Source organism: Aquila chrysaetos, chromosome 1, assembly GCF_900496995.4.
Source record: "Aquila chrysaetos chrysaetos chromosome 1, bAquChr1.4, whole genome shotgun sequence".
In the NCBI taxonomy this organism is placed as follows: Eukaryota; Metazoa; Chordata; class Aves; order Accipitriformes; family Accipitridae; genus Aquila; species Aquila chrysaetos.
This window is the reverse complement of record NC_044004.1, coordinates 60,596,396-60,618,629: the sequence shown is the minus strand read 5'-3', so window position 1 is coordinate 60,618,629 and position 22,234 is coordinate 60,596,396. Positions and strand designations below refer to the sequence as shown.

Below are 22,234 nucleotides of genomic sequence, written 5' to 3'. Positions count from 1 at the left end.
TAACAAGGTTTTCCGTATTTTATACTATATATATAATAAACAATTGCTAGGCTGGGTAGATAAACAATGGGATGCTGTAATCTAGCAAAATATATTTTCACTGAACAGAGATGGACAAATTTCTTCACGGGAGAAATGCTGCTGAAATTAGAGAAGGTTCCTTAGACAAGAGGTTCAGCTGAGACTCTGAAACTCCAGGCACTTCTCCAGTGGCAGGGAAACTGGACAATTCCCATGTTCAGTTCGATATGAAATGTCCCCCTGTTATCACCAAATCTGTCCACAGTCCACATGAAGTTTTCAGATTGTCTTGTATCAGAAGTATGTCAAATTAAGCCGTCCCACGCTTTGCGTTAGCTCGACTTCATTCAGAATGAAGATCTCTGTGTAACCAGAAATACAGACATGGAAGGAGTATGTGATGGAAGCAGAATGACTTGATTTTAAAAGCTTATGCTGACCCAAAATGCCCAATCATAAAACTGTCTGTGAAAAATTAATAAAGTGAGGCACTTCTAATAAAAACAGCAGAGGCCAGAAAAGCTGCTGGGTTTACACTGGGGCTTGCTCAGTCAATGAAGATGACTAGATTTCAAGGCTCAGGAAGACATCCTTTCTCATTCTGGTTTTCCTGTCTAAAATGGTCAGAAACTGAGTGAGTGTGGCAGGGAAACACAAGTTCCATATGAGGCAAACCAGGTGTGGTGTGTATCAGCATCAAAAGTATTTCACTGGGGTTTCCCAGAATCAGGATCTACTCTGGGGCAAACTGAGCAGAATAGGTTTCTGTTTGGAACCACGCATGAACCACATCTGCCTCCTGCAATAATCAAGGTTAACTCCCACTAATGCCAATGGGACATGAGTGTCCTTGCACCAGGGCTGGTATCCATTTCCTGCTACTCCTCAGCAGTCTGTAATTTGCACTCATTTTGCCCACCTACTGCATGACAAATTGGTGCAAGTGGCACTGCATTTCCACCTACATATTCACTTTTAGACTATCATACACAACACCAGCCACTCCGTACCTCACCCTGCCAGGGCACAAGATCTTCACGAAGAAGCTGCAGGTAGGACACTGCATTTGCTTCCCAGACTGCAGGGCACAGAACAACAGAGGGACGAGACCAGCAAGGCTGTCTACTCCACCCAGTTTTCCTTCGCAACTTCTCTTCCTGAAGGATTTTATGGAGCACACGTTCTGACTTAGCTTGAAATGTTGGGAAAAGAGGCATCTTGGAACTGGATAAAGCTAATACTGAAGCACCACTCTTATAAGAGACAGCATGATGAGCTCAACAAGCAAGGCTTACAGCTCCACGCTCACATCTACATCCCTGCCCAGTGAAGAGCTCTGGACATTTAACAGACTACACAGGGTCTTTGATTAAGACCAAGCAGTCTCTATCCCTTCCCAAATGTGAATATATTTAATTATCCAGCACAGATTTCCCCTAACGCACTTTAGATTTTATAATAATCTAAACAACTATTTAAACAACTGAATCCTTTCCTAACTAGGAGGCAACCAAACTGGACTCAGATGTTGTTTAACTACCCTCTAGCACACTGTTATTAAAATTATTTACACCACTGTCGATATCAACAAGACACGGCAACTAGATTTACATCTAACTAGAAAAAGGAATGGCTTTTCAATTCTGCTAGGTAGAGAACTCTCACTTAGTTTTCCCTCTTTACGTAACACGCGCAAACTCGTATTCACAACTGATGGGGATTTCTTCCTCCCCTGACAGTTAGAGCAGCATAGCTTTTAAGGTATGGATATTAAACAGGGCAGAGGATCTTTGGGTATTGAGCAGGGTAATGCTAAGGAGCACAGAACCAAAAGCTGAAGTAAGTCTTCTCCTGGCAAAAGTCAACACTGTGTTGACTAAAATAATAAGTTTTATGTTTCTATTTCAGTGTGTCCAGAAATTATTAAAAAACCCCTAATTTTTAAAAATACTGAGGATGGAAAAAATAAGTAGTATCTTGCAATCAAAGCAATGCCAGAGAGGAGACTAATATTGTAGTCTTCAGCAATCACACACAAAAATTCAGCCATCCAGCCAAATCATTAGGGTGTTAAAAAAAACCAATCAGATTCTTTTGGATTTTTTTTTCTGAGGTCATACTTTTAAACTTCATCAATCGCTGAGGCAACAGCAAAAAACAAACTCAAGGGAGACTGAGCATCTCCTATTGCCATATGAATCAGGAGCCAGAGCGTTAAACAGAAACAACAAATTCCAGGAGGCTCACTGTACCTTTATGACCAGATCCCTGCTCTGACCCAAGAGAGCATAGTGGAATGTTGCAGCTGGGAGACTTATTTTTGTAAAAATACTCTGAACTTTCCAGAACTGTCTTAAAAACACCTTGTCGTTACTCCCTAGAAATTACGACCTCTTCCTTAAAAGTACTAGAGTCAAAACTGGAATGATGAACACCTACAGCGTTCTTCTTATGTAGTTGTGCTGCCATCTCTGATTTAACTGGAACCTTTTGTAGGGTTTGGGGGAAATAATATTGCAACTAGACCTGACCAAAAACCATGGTTTCCAAAAATCATGTCATTAACATTTGATTATTACACAAAAGAGCTTCCTGGATTCTGCATTGCTGCAATAAAAGCCTGCTGGGGACAGGATAAGACAATCACAGGGAGGAGAGGTAAATGCCAACCTAAGCCATCAATTCATGTTTCTAAATAGAAAGCAAATCTTTGTGCTCCTGGCCATGCTAGGGAAGGATTTCCCTCTGCATTTCTCACTCCAGCCATATGTTACTCTTTTCATCCAGACCACAACCTCCAAAACCTCCCTTTCAGCCGGCAACTTGCTGTTTCGCTTTCCCTCTGTCTATCGCCCCTTTTCAGGCTGCACATTTCAGACAGATCCATGATGTACCCTAGGTCGATAAGGATGAAAGGGGCAGAGATAGAGCAGTGCAAGATCAGGCAAGAGAACAAACAAATTTCTTTTCTGGACCTATATAAGTCCTTGAAGCCCTAAAGCTGTCCCATAGGCAGTACCCTTTACCACCATTACTCCAAATCAGACTTGCCGAGTTAAAACATGCCACCTACTTTTGAAGATCCCATGGTAGGTCCCGGTAGGTCTGGTAGCCTTTCTGACCGCCAACCAAGGCTTGACTAAAGTCCGGACTGTGTAGCGAATGCTGCTGGAAAACGCAGGAGTCACATTGATTGGTGTGACGGGAAGGGAAAGGTGTTGAATGAAGATCCTTCATTGAGGCGCTGCTGGCGCAACACCCAGCACCCTGTGGGTTATTGCAAAATGAGGGAGCGAACTTCAGAATAAAAACAAACAGAGGTAAGCATGGAGTTGATAAGGAGACTGTAACCTTCGGATCAGCTCCGCATCAAAGAGTTCTCCAGGCAGAGATGGACAGAGCAGATAAACCGGCCGAGGCAAGAAGACTTGTTCTTCACCACAGCAGAACAGGAAGTGCGTGAGATTTCCCTTTTCCAGCACTCCCTTTCTGTCCAACTGGTATCCCTACAGCAGGCCCTCTCCCGAGCGGCAGCACCTTCTACCATACACTCACTGTAAAACCCACATGGGTGAGGCACCACACTGCCCGCAACACTAAGTCACTTGCCTCCTGAGGTAGCCAATACACAAAGGCCGAACACAAAAACAAATACAGACATAAACGGCTTGGTCAGCCAAGCCTGATCTCCCTCGGTGCTCACTCCTCCACAGCTGTCCTGGACTCCCTTGGCATCAGGGACATGACAACTATAAGTATCCAGCCTCCTAATTACATGTTAGTCATTTAATGGTTGGCATAACCCCGCCTGTGGAAAATGCTTACTCTGTGAAAAGGGCCACCAATCTCCTTGGAATTCCCTTCTCCCAGCACAAACGTGATTCTTCAGAGCCAGCTGGAAAAGGGAAAAATGGATATTCTCTGGTGAGAAATTCTGCACTTGCATCTAAAATCCCAAACTAAAAAGGAAACCAAGCTTCTGGTTTCTAGTCTTTGATACGCTTGGATTTGTGCCAGGAAGTTTGAAGTATTTGGTTTTCCAATGAAGCCTCAAGATTTCACAGTTATTTTTCTGGGAACACTTATTATCTTCTAGAAAGAACCTCAGCAACAGAGGGTAAAAAAAAAACAAACCAGCAATAGGAAAATTTCAGCTAATCATACCAAGTCCTTTTCCATCTTTCCGCAAAGATGCCCATTCACAGGCACTTCAATGCAATTACAGCAGCAACTGTCTGGGCAGCCCATTTTTAGGACAATGGGAAAAGCTGAATACTACTGCACGGCATCCCCTATTTCTCCAATATTGATTTCTTCCTTTGCTTTGATCAAATCAATTGCTTTTTCTGGCTTCTCCTAGCCCCCTGTAGAAAGGGCATTGTTGCAGTTACCTACCTTACGTGGGGCTTTACTGACTGAATACACAGTTACCTGTCAAGTACTGATAACCTCCCTGGGCATTCCCTTCCCCTTCCCCCCCCAGCCCTGTTATTTTCTTTTTCAAGATTAGTAAAACTCAAAAAACTTTGTGCACAAATGAAATCTCTGCTCCACCCAGAAACACATGCACACCCACAGGAACTCCAGCACTTGATGGAGTGCTGGAGATCAATTACAAACGAATTCAATCCCGGAGTCAAGAAAATACCTTAGAATTCCTTGGTTTAACTTTTTTTCTCTTTTAATGTTGTGATCACAAAACCTGTCATCCTTACAAAACACACTCCTAGAATAGAAAAAGCTTAATTAAGTTTGGGATGTGTGCATTGTGGTCTGCTCACAGAGATAAAAGTTGACAGCATTGTTAGTGGGTTACTAACATTAATTTCTTCATTAGTATTTAGAGACGACTAATCAGGTGCCCTGAGTACCCAGGCCAAGCACACTGGGAGGATGTGGCCCTTGACGTGTTTGCCCTGTAAGATGCACAGAATTTTCCCTGACATGCCCAGAATTTCAAAGGCCAGCTCTACCCACCTGGGTCAAGTAAAAAACATATTCCAGCAGAAGTAGGTTTTAGGTAACAGCTAGAGTTTGAGACAAAAGATACTTGAGATCTTGGGCTCTGCCACAAGATTTCATGGAGATGAATAGCATTCATTAGAAGTGTCTAGGGAGGTAGTCCTAGAGGAAGGGTCTTAGACAACAGACAAAAGAACTTCTGGAAACTTCCAGAGTATCCTAGGACAGACCTCCCTGTTGTTACTCCGGATCATGAACAACAGAGATATTCAAAAAAACATGATTTGATTTCCTTACAATCAAGAATTTCTTCCGATCTGCCTAATAAAAATTGAAGTAGGTTGCTTTTGTTTTAAAATTAATTAAACATTAAAATAAACAGTGGAAAATAAGGAAATACACTTGCCTGTGTCAGATTATGCAAAATCAATTCACACATACCTCTCCCCCCAGGAACAATGGTACAGACAGGCCAAGAAAAGACAATCATTAAGGAACAATTTTCCTCACAATAAATTAGCAAGTTGCAAAGTGCTTGGTATTACGGGATTATTCAGTAAGGTAAGGCAGTTACTAACCTTTTTGGTTAATACTAGGGAAGCAGTACAGAAACTAGCTATCAAAGTGTGGGGTGGAAATCTGAGAATGTGGGTGCACAAGATTTTGTGAATGAAAGTGTAAAAAGATGTAATGACCATTCTCTCCATTTAACCCTGCAAAGTCAGCCCAGCCGGTCAGACAGACTGCTTGCCTAAATGGTAATAATAGGCCACCTTGGTTTATGTTTGCATACTTACATAGGCTCCCTGGCTGTAGAGATGAAGAATGCCTTTAGAGAAGACTATTGGCCAGCCCCATAGCAATAACATCTTCGGAATTTACAAGCAACTACGTTTTACATAATTGTCTACCAGTTACTCAACTTGGGCCATGAATTTTAGACCAAAGACAGCGGTCAGTCATTACTTTTAAACTGAGAAGTGAATGTTCTTGCCAGTAATATTTAACAGAACTGACAGAAGCACTGTTAAACAGCATGGCCTTAAACAACCTGAACTAATTAGACCTGCTTTGAGCAGGGGGAGGGGGTTCGATGAGATGACCTCTGTACATCCCTCCCAATGATTACTCAATGATTCTCAATTACTCTGTGATTCTGTGAGCATCTGATAAGACCAAACTGGTACACTGCAATGAAATCCTTCCCCAGGACAAGTCCACTCATTTTCCAATCAGCACACCTTGACAACTCAGTTATGGCTTCAGGCCTTCCCCTCCTGAAAAACACAAAGGCATCTTGCATTTGGCCTTCAAAATTCAGGGGAAGCTCTAAATGAGCTGCATTTCTTTATATTTTTTAACTTCAGCTATGGACATGCTATACAACTTCAGTTTTGACGAAAAAAGGTCACCAGTTTATTATCCCATGCTTTCCTTTGCCACAGGAAATTCCCAGCCATGGCTTTTAATAACTGATAAGTAGAAAAACAAAACCAGAAAATCCACTAAAAAGATAGAATGATTCTCCAAAGCCAACGTCATGGCTTGGGAGAGAAGCCAGGTCCTTTATCTTGAGCCTTGAAAAGTCACTTGGGGCCAGATTTTATTACATGCCCATGCAGCTTTGAGATACTGAACGTGCGGAAGCTCTCAGATGCTATAGCAATGGCCTCAAGCTCTGAAGTATGCTAGATCCTGCCCTGGTTGGTTTCCAAATAGTCCCTCTTTCCAGGCCCTTACAACAGAAACTGCTACACCCGTCTGAGTTGCAGCCAGATAGGCCAGCCCAGAATACCAACAACGCCCTTAGACAACAGAAGTCCCCCACTGCCAGCGTCATTAAAAAAGAATTCATAGCCCATCGCCCCATTCGAGGCAAAAAGGTAGCACACATCTACCCGTGCTCTGCAGCTGCTCAGCCAGAGCTGCTACTTGGTACAGTGAAACAAGCCAGCCCGCATTTTCTTCCAGGTGTTGCCTAGCAGTCAGGCTAACAAGCTGCTCTCAACATCCACTGCACAAATCTTCTGTTCCCAGTCAAGATACACAGCATCTCCAAAGAGACAGGAGATCTTTATATGACTTGGATGAGGCCTACAAAGAAATAAGGCACATTAAGATAAAAATAAATCCTTTACAGGCACAGCTCAAATTAAACAAAAGAACAGCAGCACGGTTTCACACATCAGAAGTCCTAGAGAGACTTACTGAGAGCACTAACACAGAGCTCTGCAGAAGACAACACACTCAAAACAAGACTTTTCCTACACCTATATGTCCCCAGAAAATGGTTTGCTTGGATTTGATTTCATATTATTTGTTAGCAGCTAACTTGCCTGGTGGAAGCCAAACGGAGTCTGGCTCTTTGAGATGCTTTCTGCCACAGCTATTATCCCATCCAGTTGGCTCTGCAGCAGCATGCAAGATCCAAAATGTGGTTCTTGTGAGCAGTCACCTGATTTATGATACACTGCATTAGCCCTCAAGGCTTCATAGACTAAATTAGACATAATGAAAATCAAGTCCAAGACCTCCATCCTGCAGCTGTTTCAACTCTGGCTGTCCTTTCAGCCACAGCTCAGGAGCTGAGTCACTCCGATGGAAAAATGCAGCGTGCTTCAGGCAGGACTGCTCAGTACCAAATGAGGGTCCCACTTGGTTTGCTGCCTCCGTGTGAGACCTTCTGGCTGAGCTCACTCTTGGGTAACCTGCTTTCTACCTAGGTGGCACAGAATGGATTGTTTTCCCTCCTGTGCCCTGCTATTTTCATTGATTACTCAATCAATGGTAACAGTGCCAGACAAGTTGGGGACAACAGTGCTGGGTACTGCATCTAAGGGTCAAGCATGAAGGCAACCTGGTGTCAGTCGTCTTTAGGTTGTCTACCAGAGCATCCACCTGTCACAGAAACAATTGAGGGGCAGTCAGCTCATCTGAGACAGTACCCGCCACTTAGCCATGGCCATGTGCCTTTCCCTGAAGCTGCTAGGCACTTTGGGAGAACAGAATCGCAGAGTAGCTGAGGTGGCAAGTGAACTCTGGAGATGGTCTAGCCCAAAATCCTTGCTCAGAACAAGGGCAGCTGGACCAGGGTGCTCAGGATCATGTCCAACTGGGCTTTGTATATCTCCAAGGATGGAGACTCCACAACCTCTCCTACCAACCTGTTTCAATGTTCAACCACTCTCACAGCAAAAGAGTTTTTTCTCACCATCCTCTAGCACAGGAAGCATTATTTCCTAGTACAGTTCCTCCATCTGGCCTGTCTCCTGGGGAAGGAAAGAACCTGGTAACAGCTCCCCTTGGTATGCAGGTCGCCTCTGCTGGCCTGGAGAAGAGTGCCAGACTGTCTGGGTCACGACTCCAAAGGCTGCAGACTGCAGGTGATCCCAAGAGCCTGGGGAAGGGCAGAGATGTGTGACAATTGCGAGCAGCTGACTGTATTGACTTACAAAGAACGATCTGTGGTTAGAACAGGCCCTGGATGCTAGGCTGATGGCAAGCCCTTCCTCAAGGAAGGGACTGCACAGTGGCACAACTGGAAGATGAAAAGCACAAGAGCTGAGGGGACAAAATAGCGAGCACAACCTTTCAGGTTTACTGGAGCGAGGAAGCAATTAAGTAGCTAATCGAGTGAATCAGAGACATGCCATGTATTTCTTGGACCTACTCAAGCTTACATAAAAGAAAATAATTGCATTTTTGGCTAACAAGTTCCCAAAAGCCTTTTCTCTGTCTTTATGGAAACAATTTATTTGCACCTGAGAAAAAGCCACCAGCAATGAGTGGCAAACAGAATATTCTTCAAACAAGTGTCATTTAAAAATGGGTTCAATTAAAAATTGTCCTGGTTTCAGCTGGGATAGAGTTAATTGTCTTCCTAGTAGCTGGTATAGTGCTATGTCTTGGGTTCAGTATGAGAAGAACGTTGATAACACACTGATGTTTTCAGTTATTGCTAAGTAGTGTTTAAACTAAAGTCAAGGATTTTTCAGCTTCTCATGCCCAGCCAGCAAGAAAGCTGGAGGGACACAAGAAGTTGGGAGGGGACACAGCCAGGGCAGCTGACCCAAACTGGCCAAAGAAATATTCCATACCATGTGATGTCACATCTAGTATAGAAACTGGGGGGAGTGGGGGCAGGGGGATCGCCGCTTGGGGATTAACTGGGTGTCGATCGGCGGGTGGTGAGCAATTGCACTGTGCATCATTTGTATATTCCAATCCTTTTATCATTACTGCTGTCACTTTATTAGTGTTATCATTATTAGTTTCTTCTTTTTATATTCTATTAAGTTGTTCTTATCTCAACCCACAAGTTTTATTTCTTTTCTTGATTTTCTCCCCCATCCCAGTGGGGTGGGGGGGGGGGGGAAGTGAGTGAGCAGCTGCATGGTGCTTAGTTGCTGGCTGGGGTTAAACCACGACAAAATAAAACTTTACCCTAAGATAAAGCAGATTAACTGCCATTTGTTATATTTGTTTCTGAACTATTCTAACCAGATGAGTTTTTAAAAGTTTTCTTTACAGCAATAATGGATCAAAGACCCCAAGCAAGCTGAAATATTGACAGCTAGGTTTTATAGAAGCATCCTGGTTCAACCACACATACAGAATATGAGAGTTATTCTTCTGTTCAGTTCTTCACTTCAAACCCCTTGACAGAAACTCCACCCACATAGCTTCCCCAGCCAGATACGACCATCCAGCTGAACATATCCTTGGGTCATGGCACAGTTACCAGCTACTGAATGCTCATAAATGCTTTAAGTGTCACATACACAGCGTGTGCTCTGTCAGAAACTCAGCACAAAGCAGTTTTCTCTAAGCCATAAAAAAGAAATAAAAAATCAGATTTGTTAAAATGATGTCCTTTAAGAAGTCTGTCTCTAAGACTCCCTTTATTGCACTTTGACCCAGTAAAATGTGACAAAAGGGCTACTGTTCTTCCAAACAAAGAGCCACCTTCTCATCCATAGCCAACCTGGCACATCCTGTAATACTGCAATAAAGCTGTTGCACTCCTTTCTACCCTCTTAGATAATCTCAAATTCCAAGACCATCCCTTCAGCTGTTAGGTATTATAGACCAGGATCAGTGAACTCCAGCATGTTTTATTCATCAAAAGCTTGCTGTTCTAGCTCAGATTATGGTGCAATTTATACCAAGTTTCCCATCCTGATGGGAAAGGGACAAAAAGAAATCTGGTAAGTGTCTTCAATCTACAAGAATCATTAGGAGTTATCGAAATGGGAGGTCAAAGCAAGCAGCAGCTATATGCCCCTGCAAACCTCCCATCCTATCAGATCTCAAAATTACTGTTGCTCTCTGCTATCTTGTCTGCAAGGAGGCTGACGAGCTCAGAAAATAGACCCATGATGCCAACAATACCTGACAATGTGCCTTTCCAGTCTACTTTTCCATAGGACAAAGGTCTGGCTATGGTGTGGCAGAGAAGCAGGCAAAACCTGCTCAGCCCCTTGCTCACAGCCACGGCACGCTGTACTTAACATATTAAAGGGGAGCACTTGATGCCAACTTTCTGATGGGGGAAAAGACTGAAACTCACCCAGTGCTGCAGAGGCCTACGCTAGCTGAATGGCTCTAGTCTCCTCAAACTTTGCGAGACAATCGTGCGGCATCCCTGCATCTTCAAGGCAACAGGGACACGGTGCCTTGTCCTCCAGATCCTCTCTACTGAGCTGAAACAGCAGCAGCAGCAGCCAAGGGCTTGAGGCTCTTGGACAACACGATTCACCCTCTAGTGGCTGACAGGAGACCTGTTTGCCTGCACACAAATTTGGGCAACCTCTGGCCAGGTGATAGCATATTTCCATACATTCTGTATGGTATGTCTAAATATTTTGATGGTTTTAATATTTTGTACCAGCCGTGGAAACTGGTTTGCTGCTAGGTGACTGCAAAAGTGAGATTTGGTAAATAATTATTAGAAATCTTATACTAACACTATGACTGAAACAATAGACAAAGGTATAGCCAAGCAATTAACTAGTAGAGGTAGTTACTTATAAGTTTTGCAGTTCTTTGCTCTTATGACTAGATGTTCCTGTACGCTAGCTGAGAACAATGTTGAAACTGACCACATGTGATTGAAACTGCGTTAAGCTTCAAGATCAAAGAACAAGGACAAGAACAAAGACTTCAAGGACAGCCAACAGAATCTCAAATGGGTCACTGGTCGTAAAAGCAGCCCTTCGACTCAAATGAATTCTTCATTGCGCGTGATCGGATGGAGGCAGTACTATGATAATCAGTTACAATAATTTTTATGTATATGTATGCTAATCTGATTAATATGTAATTGTTACTCCATATAACCTGTTTGTGCTGAAGCTGTGGCATGCACGCTAGGTGGAATTATCCCCCGTGCATCCAGCACTGCAATAAAGAATGCCTGCTTTCTAAAACTCCAAAACAAGTCTTCGAGAGTTTCTTCAACTGGCTTTTCGGTATCACAGGTGGGTAAATTCTGTCCAAGTCTGGATGGCCTTCTGCTCTTCTAACAGTTACGCTCTCCTTCCGGTTATGCTCCTCTAACAAGTCAGTAAAACCAGATGGTTAAGGCTACATAAAAGCCAGTATATAAATACATGGTATAGGATCAGTGTCACACGTTCTAAAACAGAGGAGTCCCCATCTTACAGCTGCTTACCATAACACAAGAAATCAACAAGTACATGAAACAGAAGGGAAATTTTTAACAGGTTTTATTAAATTTACGTAGAAATTATATTCCTGTGTGTCATCCATGATTGTATAGTTACATACGTCCCATTCTGCCTTGAGTGAAGATGTTAATTCCTATGAAAACATGACTAAGAAGATTAAGCTTGTGGCTTCATAAATAGGTGAGTCTGCAGCTTAAAAAAAAATACAAATCTGCGATGCCACCTAAACCAAATAAAACATTTTGGCTGCCTTGCTTCAGGTTTCCATAATTTCCCTCAGGAAAAGCCAGACAATGCTGACATCAGTGTAGTTTTGCCACAAGGGATTCAGACCTATCACATCCATCTGCACCAATGTTCCCAGTGGATGAGGGGTGTTCTTTCAAGCGCTCTTCTTGATAGTCCCCATATATACTGCTTTGCATCACCAAGAGGCCTCAGAGCATGTAAACTACATTGCTTCCAGAAGAAACTGGATCAGAAGACTTGTTCCAGGTGCTATCAGGAAAACTCCACAAGGCAGTCCAAAATAAAGGCTCCCAAAACATACACCATGTAGATGTCAGGTCCTCTTCAGCCCCACTCCTCCTGGCTGCACTGTGCTGGCACTCGGCATTAAGGTGGATCAGGTACTGTATCTCTCCAAGTAGATGCTCAGAACTGGTAGCTCCTTAAGCAAAGGACGAGTTCACTTTTTCAGGGTTGTGTGCACCACTTTGGAAAATGATATTTACTGCAGCCCTTGATACAGAGCAAAATGCTTAAGGTTTTCTGATTTTGTACCCCAAATAAGCACACATCAGAACTGGAAAGTTCACAGATGCATAATAAATTTTTTGGACATCTACTTACCTGTTTTGGGGAAATAGTGAGATAGCTGGCATTTGCAAGCCTAAAAATATTAAGTTTCCAAGTTACAATGAAGTCCAGCAGGACAGGGAAACCATTATGCCCTTTGAAAACCCAGGAATAAAGTGCTTTGGGAACTGGAAATCCATGGCATCTTGTAATGATGCTTTTCTTCATGAAGATCAAATTTTATTCACTGTCCTGGTAAGACAATTGCTACCAGCAAGACAAAAAATTTTTATATACTTGTCATACATCACACTAAGCTTCCTCTACAAGCAATATACTTCAAAGCCATGTTCTTAAGGGACTAACATGAGACTTGTTGGGCTCAGGCCTACAGAACCACTCTGACACTTTTTACTCCCTATGTAGAAATTAAGCCACCAAGTTTTGTTTCTGAAACTCACAACATTCCACAGGAAAAGTTCCCTGAGAAAAAAATTTTTTAAGTGCTAGGTTTCCTGATATACACAAGTGTAGAACACACAACAGCTGCAGACCCTTTGTCTTTCACACAGACCTTCTCTGGGCATCAAAATATTCTATTACCTCCAGTAAGGCTCTAGAAAAGCATGGTTCTCTATACTGGCAAGCAGCCAGATCACAGGGTGCATAATCAAAATACTTCTGTTAATTCGATGGATTGCTGCTCTGTTCAGCAGCATTTGCAGTAAACTGCATAGTCCAGAGGGGATCCCCTGAACTGCCATTGACTACGTCAACTGACTTGTACTCAATTTGGACAACACTTTGATCCTAAGACTGTGATCGCTGAGGGCCTGCTTCCCCAAAATCTTCTAACTATGAGCATGCCGAAAGCCTGCTGTTTGCCTTTTCTATCCTGGCATTAAGATTCTTGCTTGCTTGCCATGCTGGACCAGCTCTGAGTCTTGGCAGTGTGGCTGGTATCTCCTTTGCTGAGTTCTTTCTCTTCTGACCATAGAGGGAAAAGAGAGCAATTGAGTGGCTCATTATCTAGGCAACTAAGACCACAGCACTTGCTGTTGTCAGGATCAGCATCCACACACAGTGTTGGAAAGAGTCTGCAGACACACCAAGGAAAGCATCCTCACCCGTAATAGGCGTGTTCTGCTGCTGGGGTTTAGAAAATGTTTGAGATCTACCTGGCAGATGGAAGAATAGGCTCCTGAACAGATGAAGTCAAAGAGAATAATGAAGTTTGCGTGATCGAGATCAAATGAGTTAGCTATGGTCTGGCAATGAGGCAGAGGCAATTCTTACTTCCTGACAGAAGAGAGAGATCTTTACATAACGTCACTGGGTCAGTCAGAAGTTCTGCCCTGATCTGAAGGAGACAGGTATTTCCACCATAACACAAAATCTTGCAGAAGATGCACATATTAAATTATAAAGACTTGAGAACAGCATTCGCAAGAATAAGCAGTTTTAGAGGCTTTGGGGTTTTTTTTGCAATGGTCATACTGAGATTGTTACAATCCTCCATCCTGCTCAAAAAGCCAAGGACTTTTATTCAGAACAATGAGATCTGGAAAGTTAAAAAAGGAAATCAATTCAGCCAAATACTCTGATATGACAACAGACTGGTATGAACATAAAGTGGTTTTTAGTCTTAAGTCCAGCAATCACTCTCACAGCAAATGCTGTGGCAGGGTCTCTTCATATGAAGCGATGAGTGGGCATACATACACTTGTTCAAAGAAGGTGGACAGAAGCTGGTGTTTTCCACTGATTCCTTTTTCAGGACAACGCAGGAAGGAAAAATTCTCTATTCGCCTAAGTAACAGTCTGACGTGATATTAGGAACCAGGACTTCTCTAAGCCATCTTCCTTTCTTCATTAGAGTACGCTCCCTGGAACAAAGCGGGAAAAAGCTCAAGAAGAATTCAGAAGCGTAGCAGTGTTGGAGGGCGGGGCTGGATTGTAGCTGGTCTACAGATAGATGGGGCCTCGGGAGCACACAGCAAATGGGCGGGCCACTTTTTAGTTATAACTTGTCTTAGATGCTGGTAAATATGATTGTTTGGGCTCAAACACTTTGCCTGGGTATAAAAGTAGGGGCCAAGACATTTGGCCACGGAGAAAAAAGGGTCAGTAGATTGCATATAGAAGAAGGCAGTTGTCCTTTGACAGAGTACTTCCTGAGCAAAGAGCTGTCACGTGGATCAAGTCTGTTCCTGTCTGGCTGTAGGCTAAACCAATTTCAAGTCCTAGACCACTCCAAGCTTGCTAGCAGTTGATACATGACCACAAGCTAAGCCAGCAGCTGTTTAGAGGGTAACCACAGAGCAGAGTGCATCAGAGGAATAGCCGCATACAGCCCACAAAACTTAACCCGCTGCAGGTGTCAGATGCCCGTTTTGGCGTTGATCCAGTTTCGATAGTAAGTCACTCGCGTGTACACTCCTGGTTTATTTGCCTTGCCACATTCATCTCCCCAGCTCACTATTCCCACAAGATACCAGATTCCTCTGGAGTCTGCATGCACCAGTGGCCCACCAGAGTCACCCTAAGGAGAAAAATGTCAACAGGGAGGAACAAAATAAACAGTGTTCACCTCACTAATGCAGCAAGCCTCAAATTGTTCTGTTACAACTGACAGATGTTTGTCTCTAGACCACAGCTATAATTCAACCTCCGCACAGTTTACTGACAAGACAGAGGCTGACAGCCTGTGTCTAATTCAGTCTCCCACTCCACACCCTCACATCTGTATTCTCTCACATGTGCATTAGATATAAACCCCAAGCACTTCAGTGCAGACTTGAGCCCATGAGCCATGAAGCTCACTATTTACATCTGTCAAGATACTGTACCCCATAAACTTAATCAAGATTCCTCAAAGTATATTTTATTTCTAGGAAACATCACCTCCCACCCCACCTATTTCCTTTGTACTGTTACCTATGAAGAGACTTACCTGGCAGGCATCCACCTGCCCCTCCAAGTATCCAGCACACAACATTCCAGGTGTTATCGCTCCACCGTACACTTGTCTTCTATTACAAGTCGCAGTACTTATAATTTTCACTTCTGCTTGTCGAAGCTGATTAACACTGTATCCTAGAAGGAGAAGTGGCATTAGAATTTGCAGACAGGGTATGCAGCCTAGAACACTCAAGAATTAGGAGTAGTCAGATTTTCCTACAGCTTTTCTGCCATTCCAGGCAATGAAGGGAGCTACCTAGACAACGTCTCAGGAAGAAGACAGTTTTTTTCCCCCCTGAAGTTGTTCACTTGTTCTCCATCTTTCATCCTCACCAGACGTTCTTTAGCATAATGGACAAAGGGATTTTTGTACATGTTTCAGTGTTGAATTCAACTGTAGGCTACAAGATATGTCCTTGATATCATTGGAAAGACCCATTTAGTTAACTGCAATGCAGCTTTGGACAATCACTACACCCCTCAAGAGTCTACCATGAAACACAACCTATATAGTTCAATGGTTTTCATAAGCAGATTTATAGTCCCATCAACTCTGACCTCACTGGCATGGACTAATTTGAATGAAGTTCACTCAAGTCATAGGATGAAGCCTGATTTATGACCGAAGAGAGAATAACTGATGAAAACTGTCATGATACATCTATGACAAAGCTGAATGGAGAAACAACTCAAGTCAGAGCTAAACCCAGAGGGACTGGACCAGTGGGAACAGAGAACAGAATATATTCAACCAGCACAATGCATGCAGCAACAAAAAAAAGCTGCTCTTATTCCTGTACGGCTAACCTGTAGGGTCTTTCCCCCATATTCCAATCCATTGACCAAGCCAGAAAAAAAAGGAGCAAACTAAGTCCATAAGTGTATCATTAGCACATGTACCTATCAATCACCAAGTCTAAGGAGCCCAAAACAAACAAAAAACCCCATAAAACTAACAGCAGTCTTCTCAGATACATGTGTGACAAGGCACGGGAAGGCAAGAGACACTCACCATCATTCTCCAAAGCTCCCCAACCTGTGACAAAACAGGAAGTGTTCTCTGGGAAAATATGAGATGCTTCAGGAAGACAGACACTGTGCACATCACTTGTGAACTCAATAGCAGAGGCAAGTTCCACAACAGCCACATCATACTCATGATTAAGGACAAAGGAATCGTAATTTTCATGAATGATAATTCTTCGGACTAATTTTTTCTGTTTTGGAGGTCTTAGCAGAATTCCAAAGCTGGCAGTCCACCTCCGAGGATTTCTTTCTCTGTAAGATATTTGAGGTTACGCCACAGCCACACAAAACAAGATCCGCAAAGGAGCTTAGCTCTCCATTTAAGCATCAAAATGCAATGTGGCCACATTTGCCTAAGGGACAGAGAAGAGCCAAACTTCATTATCATTCAGCAGATACAGATGTTAATGGGCCATGAAAGGTCAGAGCACCCAAGAGTCCTAAAGCCTGTAGGATCAGAAAGGTGCTGATGACTTACCCTCTAAAGCAGTGGGCTGCAGTCACTAGCCACGTATTACTGATCACCGATGCACCACAGCGATGGGTCCCATCAAGCTGAATACTAGCCTGCCATGGCCATTCCCCATCCTGTGCACGCTGCCCGCCAATTATTCTCTCCACTCCTGTGAAGGAGAATGTCTGTCTTCGTATTCCACAGCCTGTCAAAGCAAAGGCAGCTCTGCTTTAGCTGATTGAGAGAAATCAGGCTGTTGCTTTCGGAAAGGCCCTCATGGCTGCAGGCACAGGTGTAACAGGGCAGGGGTGTCAAGAGACAGCCTTCATCTAAAGCAGTGCCTCCAATAGCAGGGAAACAAAGTGTCATGGTCACAAACATCTGAGGATAGATGTGGGGTAAACAAGTTTGGTAGAAGAGTCACTACTTTTTCCATTAAGCCAGTTTTCAAACACACAAGCCTGTATGTGCTCCCATGGGAACTGAAGGCTGTATATCTGAGACCCTGTTTATTTTCCCCAGTTGTAACTGTTTACCTAGTTAAAAAAAAATATTGCCTCTACAAACCTTGCTTTGTTTGATATTTGACCAGAGCTGTACAGAGGTGTCGTGGTTTCAGCTGGGATAGAGTTAATTTTCTTCCTAGTAGCTGGTACAATGCTGTGTTTTGGATTTACTGTGAGAATAATGTTGATAACACACCGATGTTTTAGTTGTTGCTAAGTAGCGCTTGTCCTAAGTTAAGGATTTTTCAGTTTCCCATGCTTTGCCAGCAAGCAGGTATACAAGAAGCTGGGAGGGAGCATAGCCAGGACAGCTGACTCGAACTAGCCAAAGGATATTCCATACCATATGACGTCATGCTCAGCACATATAAACTGGGGGAGAGCTGGCCAGGAGGGGCAGATCACTGCTCAGGCATCGGTCAGCGGGTGGTGAGCTATTGCATTGTGCATCACTTGGTTTTTTCTTGGGTTTTATTTCTCTCTCTCTGTTATATTCCTTTTCATTACTACTACTACTACTACTATTATTGTTATTATTATTTATTGTTATTATTATATTTTATTTTATTTATTAAACCGTTCTTATCTCAACCCAGGAGTTTTACTTTTTTTTTCCAATTCTCCTGCCCATCCCACTGGGAGCAGGGAGGAGTGAGCAAGCAGCTGCGTGGTGCTTAGTTGCTGGCTGGGGTTAAACCACGACAAGAGAGAAAGGTAACATACATAGCCATTAGTGTGTCTGTGCATATAGGTACACACACAGATTATTAGGCACAAAGACATGCACTGATAATTGACCTAAGCATTTACATTCATATAGCTTTTATAATAATGGCATGTAAGTTTCAACTAAAGACTAAACCTCTCTTGGTACTGTATGAAAAAAAAAGAACATCTTTAATTTTTGTTTTTTTAAAAAGACTTCTTAAAAATTTAGTATGAAAATACTGAGGAACCCCCACATAAACAACAACCACACCAGGGCAGCTCTAAGGTTTAATACACACATCACCACCAAAATATGCGCAAGACAGACACTGCACATCACTTGTGAACTCAGTGGAGGCGATCTTCCCATTATTTGTAACATCCCACCTGTACAGCAAAGGCAAGACCGACATAGTATAGCTTTAAGCGTCACAGAATTGCTGAAGACTACTTTGTAAAAAAAACACAAAACCAAACAAAAAACCCCACCCACAAACTAAGCAAACAAAGAAAGGATTTTGTCAGGTCACCTCCAGGTCAGCCTTGACCACAGCAACAAAAAAATAGTGTCCTCTTCCTCCAACAGTTTACTTACAGCCACTGTGCCAACAGCGGTCATGTATTACTCAGCTGAAAAAAGTTAGATCCAAACCGGTTAATTCTCAGAGTCCATTTAAAGATGGAAAGCTAACATTGAAAGGCTGCGAGACCATGCAGGGGACTGATAGAGTCCCCTGGGAGGGGACTTACACTCTCCCCCTGTTTCCAGAGGAGCTTTAAGACCTCACGAGGGAGCACAGAACAGGAGAGGAACCGAGAACCTGCCCCTCTCCAGGGCTGTGCCACTGCCTCGTTCTCACTGTGGACAGCTCTTCTCCCTCTCCCACCCTCTGGCCTTTCCCACTTTCCCAGTATATCGCAACATTTAGCTCAAATCTGACAGACATCTATTGACAAACCCTTCTGCAGGGAGGAGGGGGAAGCAGGGAAAATATTTTTGGAAGGATTCCAGCAAGAACCTTGGCCCACAGCAACTGCAGTCCTGGTACAAAGCTCACTAACAGCAGCTCACCTACATGCCACTACTTCCCATAACCAAAATTAAAGCAAGTGCTTCCCACCACCAAATCAGAATGCCTGATTATGCAAACACTACAGAGCCAGTCTGACTGCAAGAAAATGAGCTGACATCTTCCCTGGCTCATGCACTGTCTACTGCTCTAGTATCTTTAATAAGTTATTTTTTCAACTTGCATCTCAAAAGCATAAGAATCTTGTAAACACAAAACCTAGACCACTATGCCCCTGGACCTTTTCTATAAAGCATTTGTACTTACAGTTGTTTAAAAGGTTATCTCCTTTTTCCTTATTCAACTCTGAAATGAAAAGCAAACACCACAGTAAATATATCTCATACTGCTATGTGATCTAGCAGATTCCCTCCCCGTAGCCAGCAAACACAAATTAAATGGGTTGCATTCCTGCATGGAGTGACAATATGGTAAAAGGAGTAATTTGCTTTGTTGGAGAAGTTCAATTAAGCCTCCGTTCCCCACTGAAAGTGCAAGGCCAAAGGATACATCTTTCTTGCCTTAGCTTAGAGCTAACAAAAGCAGCAGATGACTGCACATAGGTCCAGGTAACATATACATGTGCTGGCAGCTGTGCACAATACAAACACCTACATGCATTTTTTCAGGTTCAGTATTATGGCAAGGTGGTCAAAACAGTCTTCAAAAATCATCAGTGCTGGGATTGACTGGAGGTAAACCGTAACGTTACTGATTTCTTTCCTACAAAAAACTCTCTGCCAGATTCTGAAGGTAACCAGTGACAGATTCACGGGAGTGGATTACTGCCAGGGAACCTAACGGTTTTGTTGTGAACACTTGCTATAGCAATCTGTCAAATAAGCAAAGGAAATGGCAGGGGGTAGAGAAGGGAACCATCTCAGCCTTGCATTTTTTTAATAGCTTGAGGACTCTGCATTTCGGTACCTGGTGATACAAGTTCTTGTCCAGTTCACTGTGTGCCTTAAAGTAATCTGTGAACCCATGGTCGCAAAGTTGGGCCTTTTTTGATGGATTGGGCAGAGGGGACTATCTCATTCAACAGAGCTAGGTACACAGAGAGAGCCTCTGATGCATAGAGGAGAGCTCACACCATACATCAGCGACAGTATGCCTTAGTTCTTTTCATGCTACTTCTTCCAAGTCCCCGGGCTGTCAGCCATAACACACAATTTTGAGAAGGCAGAAGAAGAAAACAAGAATAGCCCATATTTGCATATCAAAGTGAAACTCATTACACTAAGAACAGCAAAGTATGAGGAACAAATTCCAAGCTAAAAACACAAACCTAAGGCACTTGCCTGTGAGTCTAAGGGTAGACTGGTCAACATTCAAGAATGTGGAGCTTGTTTTCAGCCTTCTGCGTAACACACTGTTGACGTGACCCCAGCTCATTGCCTTACTGTCAGCTGAGGCAAATTTAAATACCAGAACAACAGATGCAAGCACTCCACCAGGATCTGGGCTGCAAACCAAAAAAAACCAAAGTCATGTCATTCTCTCTCTGCCCAATTATCCTCTTTGTTCTGCTTTGCAACGTCTACCTCCTTTATATGAGAACAGGTCTGGTCTGCACAGATGTATAGGACAAATAGCATAGCTGTGCACAAGTAAAAGGAAGATGATGACATGTCAGCAGGCAGCAAAAGACTTGGTTCTCACTATAACAATGATAAGAGGGAATTTTCTGGTAATTGTTATAAGCAGCTGAGAAGGAGAGGAGGGATCACTCCCTTTGGCTTCCATGCAGCTCATAGTCAGCAGGACACAGATGGCAGTAGGAACAATACAGCAAGTTAAAACCATTCAACAGGTACCCATCAGGCTATTCCTAACAGCCATCCAAAAGACCCAGTTTAGCGCCACAGAAGTTAAAAAGGTCTCTTGGCAATTCTTTCCATTTAAGACACTTGACCATTTATTTGCCAGTTAGCTTCATTGTATCTAGAGACAAAAATCTCAATAATTTGAGTTATCAGAGCAAGGCATGATCACTTACTGTCAGTATTAAATATTGGGCCCGACACTTTAGACTAACAGTCTAAAGGAAAACCAGCTGAAGCCTAGAGGGAGACACAGCAGAGATGCAGCTAGGCTGGTCCAGTGCCTAGTTGCACAAGGTATCTGTAGTAAAAACAAGCTTGGAAGAGACACACTGTTTGCTCAACCTAAAAGGTGTAAAGAAGTTGCTTGAATTTTAGCTCCCAAGTTCTGTAATTTTAGTTGATATACAGTATGGAAGGCTTGTGGAAGAAACCAGCAGCAGAAAACAATGTAGATCAGTTTACGGCAACGACTCATTCCATCTAGGGCTAGGTAAAGGCAAAAAAGCCCAGAAGTGCTGTGAAGAAGGACATTTATAGGAAGTCTGGCATTCTTTGCTGTCTAGGGAAAAATATTCCACAGCAGAATTGAGCCTTATAGAAATACAACTCCAAACCAAAGTAATGTCAAGAAGAGGGAAGCGTGGCTCTTATCACTGAGAGTGATACATAATTACTGCAGAGAGGAAAGACTTAAAAGCTCTCACACAGGACCTTTATACCTGTACGTCCCACTTGCCTCTTTCCCTCAGCTCTGTATCCAGGGATCTCACAGTGGAAACGTTTATTCCTTTAGACCTTTTCACCGAGGGAAAAGAATACTCACCTCCTGCTGTACACCATGCAGAGGGGTAAACACCAGCCTGAGCTTCCACAGGAAGCATTAAGTGGAATAAAGAGCTGACTCTGCATCTCTCAAGTCTTTAACTAGTAGTTGAGACTGGGACGACCTAGTAATTCAGTTACTGCATCACAGCCACAACCAACTGGTGTTCAGGTAATCAGTCTGCAGAAGTATAAGGCGAAATTTCTCTTCCTTGCTGACCTCTGAAGGTAACTGAGTCCTCAGTGTTGTAAGCACTGAAGGAGAGCAACAACCAGCCAAGACTTAGTCATCCTGCTGGTGTAATCCAAGCATAAACAACCAGGCACGCTCCATATGGTCAAGAGGTAGGAAGAAAGGATATTTATCACATCCCTGCTTATTCCTGACCTT

At 43.1% G+C, this 22,234-nt stretch overlaps 2 protein-coding genes across 9 annotated transcripts in view; both read right to left on the bottom strand.

Annotated features, from left to right (window-relative positions):
- LOC115347147 (transmembrane protease serine 11E-like) overlaps positions 1-3,749 on the bottom strand; it is a 47,192-nt gene extending 43,443 nt beyond the window's left edge. Inside the window, exons 1-2 of one of the 2 annotated variants that reach the window (XM_030028197.1) lie at positions 3,589-3,749; positions 3,095-3,288 (exon numbers count right to left, since the gene is read on the bottom strand). In XM_030028197.1, coding sequence (XP_029884057.1) covers positions 3,095-3,258 — 164 coding nt within the window. In that variant the 5' untranslated portion in view covers positions 3,259-3,288; positions 3,589-3,749. Of the gene's footprint in view, positions 1-3,094 lie in introns of both variants that reach the window. The other variant, XM_030028186.1, reaches the window with a different exon arrangement.
- Positions 3,750-11,695: 7,946 nt separating this feature from the next.
- The window catches only part of LOC115346209 (transmembrane protease serine 11E-like), a 51,215-nt gene continuing 40,676 nt past the window's right edge, over positions 11,696-22,234 (bottom strand). For all 7 annotated transcript variants that reach the window (XM_041125497.1, XM_041125504.1, XM_041125509.1 and 4 more), the window contains 6 exons: positions 20,497-20,660; positions 19,463-19,501; positions 16,936-17,116; positions 16,444-16,709; positions 15,424-15,566; positions 11,696-15,012 (listed from right to left, as the gene is read on the bottom strand). In XM_041125497.1, the coding sequence (XP_040981431.1) occupies positions 14,851-15,012; positions 15,424-15,566; positions 16,444-16,709; positions 16,936-17,116; positions 19,463-19,501; positions 20,497-20,660 (955 nt within the window). In that variant the 3' untranslated portion in view covers positions 11,696-14,850. The remainder of the gene's footprint in view (positions 15,013-15,423; positions 15,567-16,443; positions 16,710-16,935; positions 17,117-19,462; positions 19,502-20,496; positions 20,661-22,234) is intronic.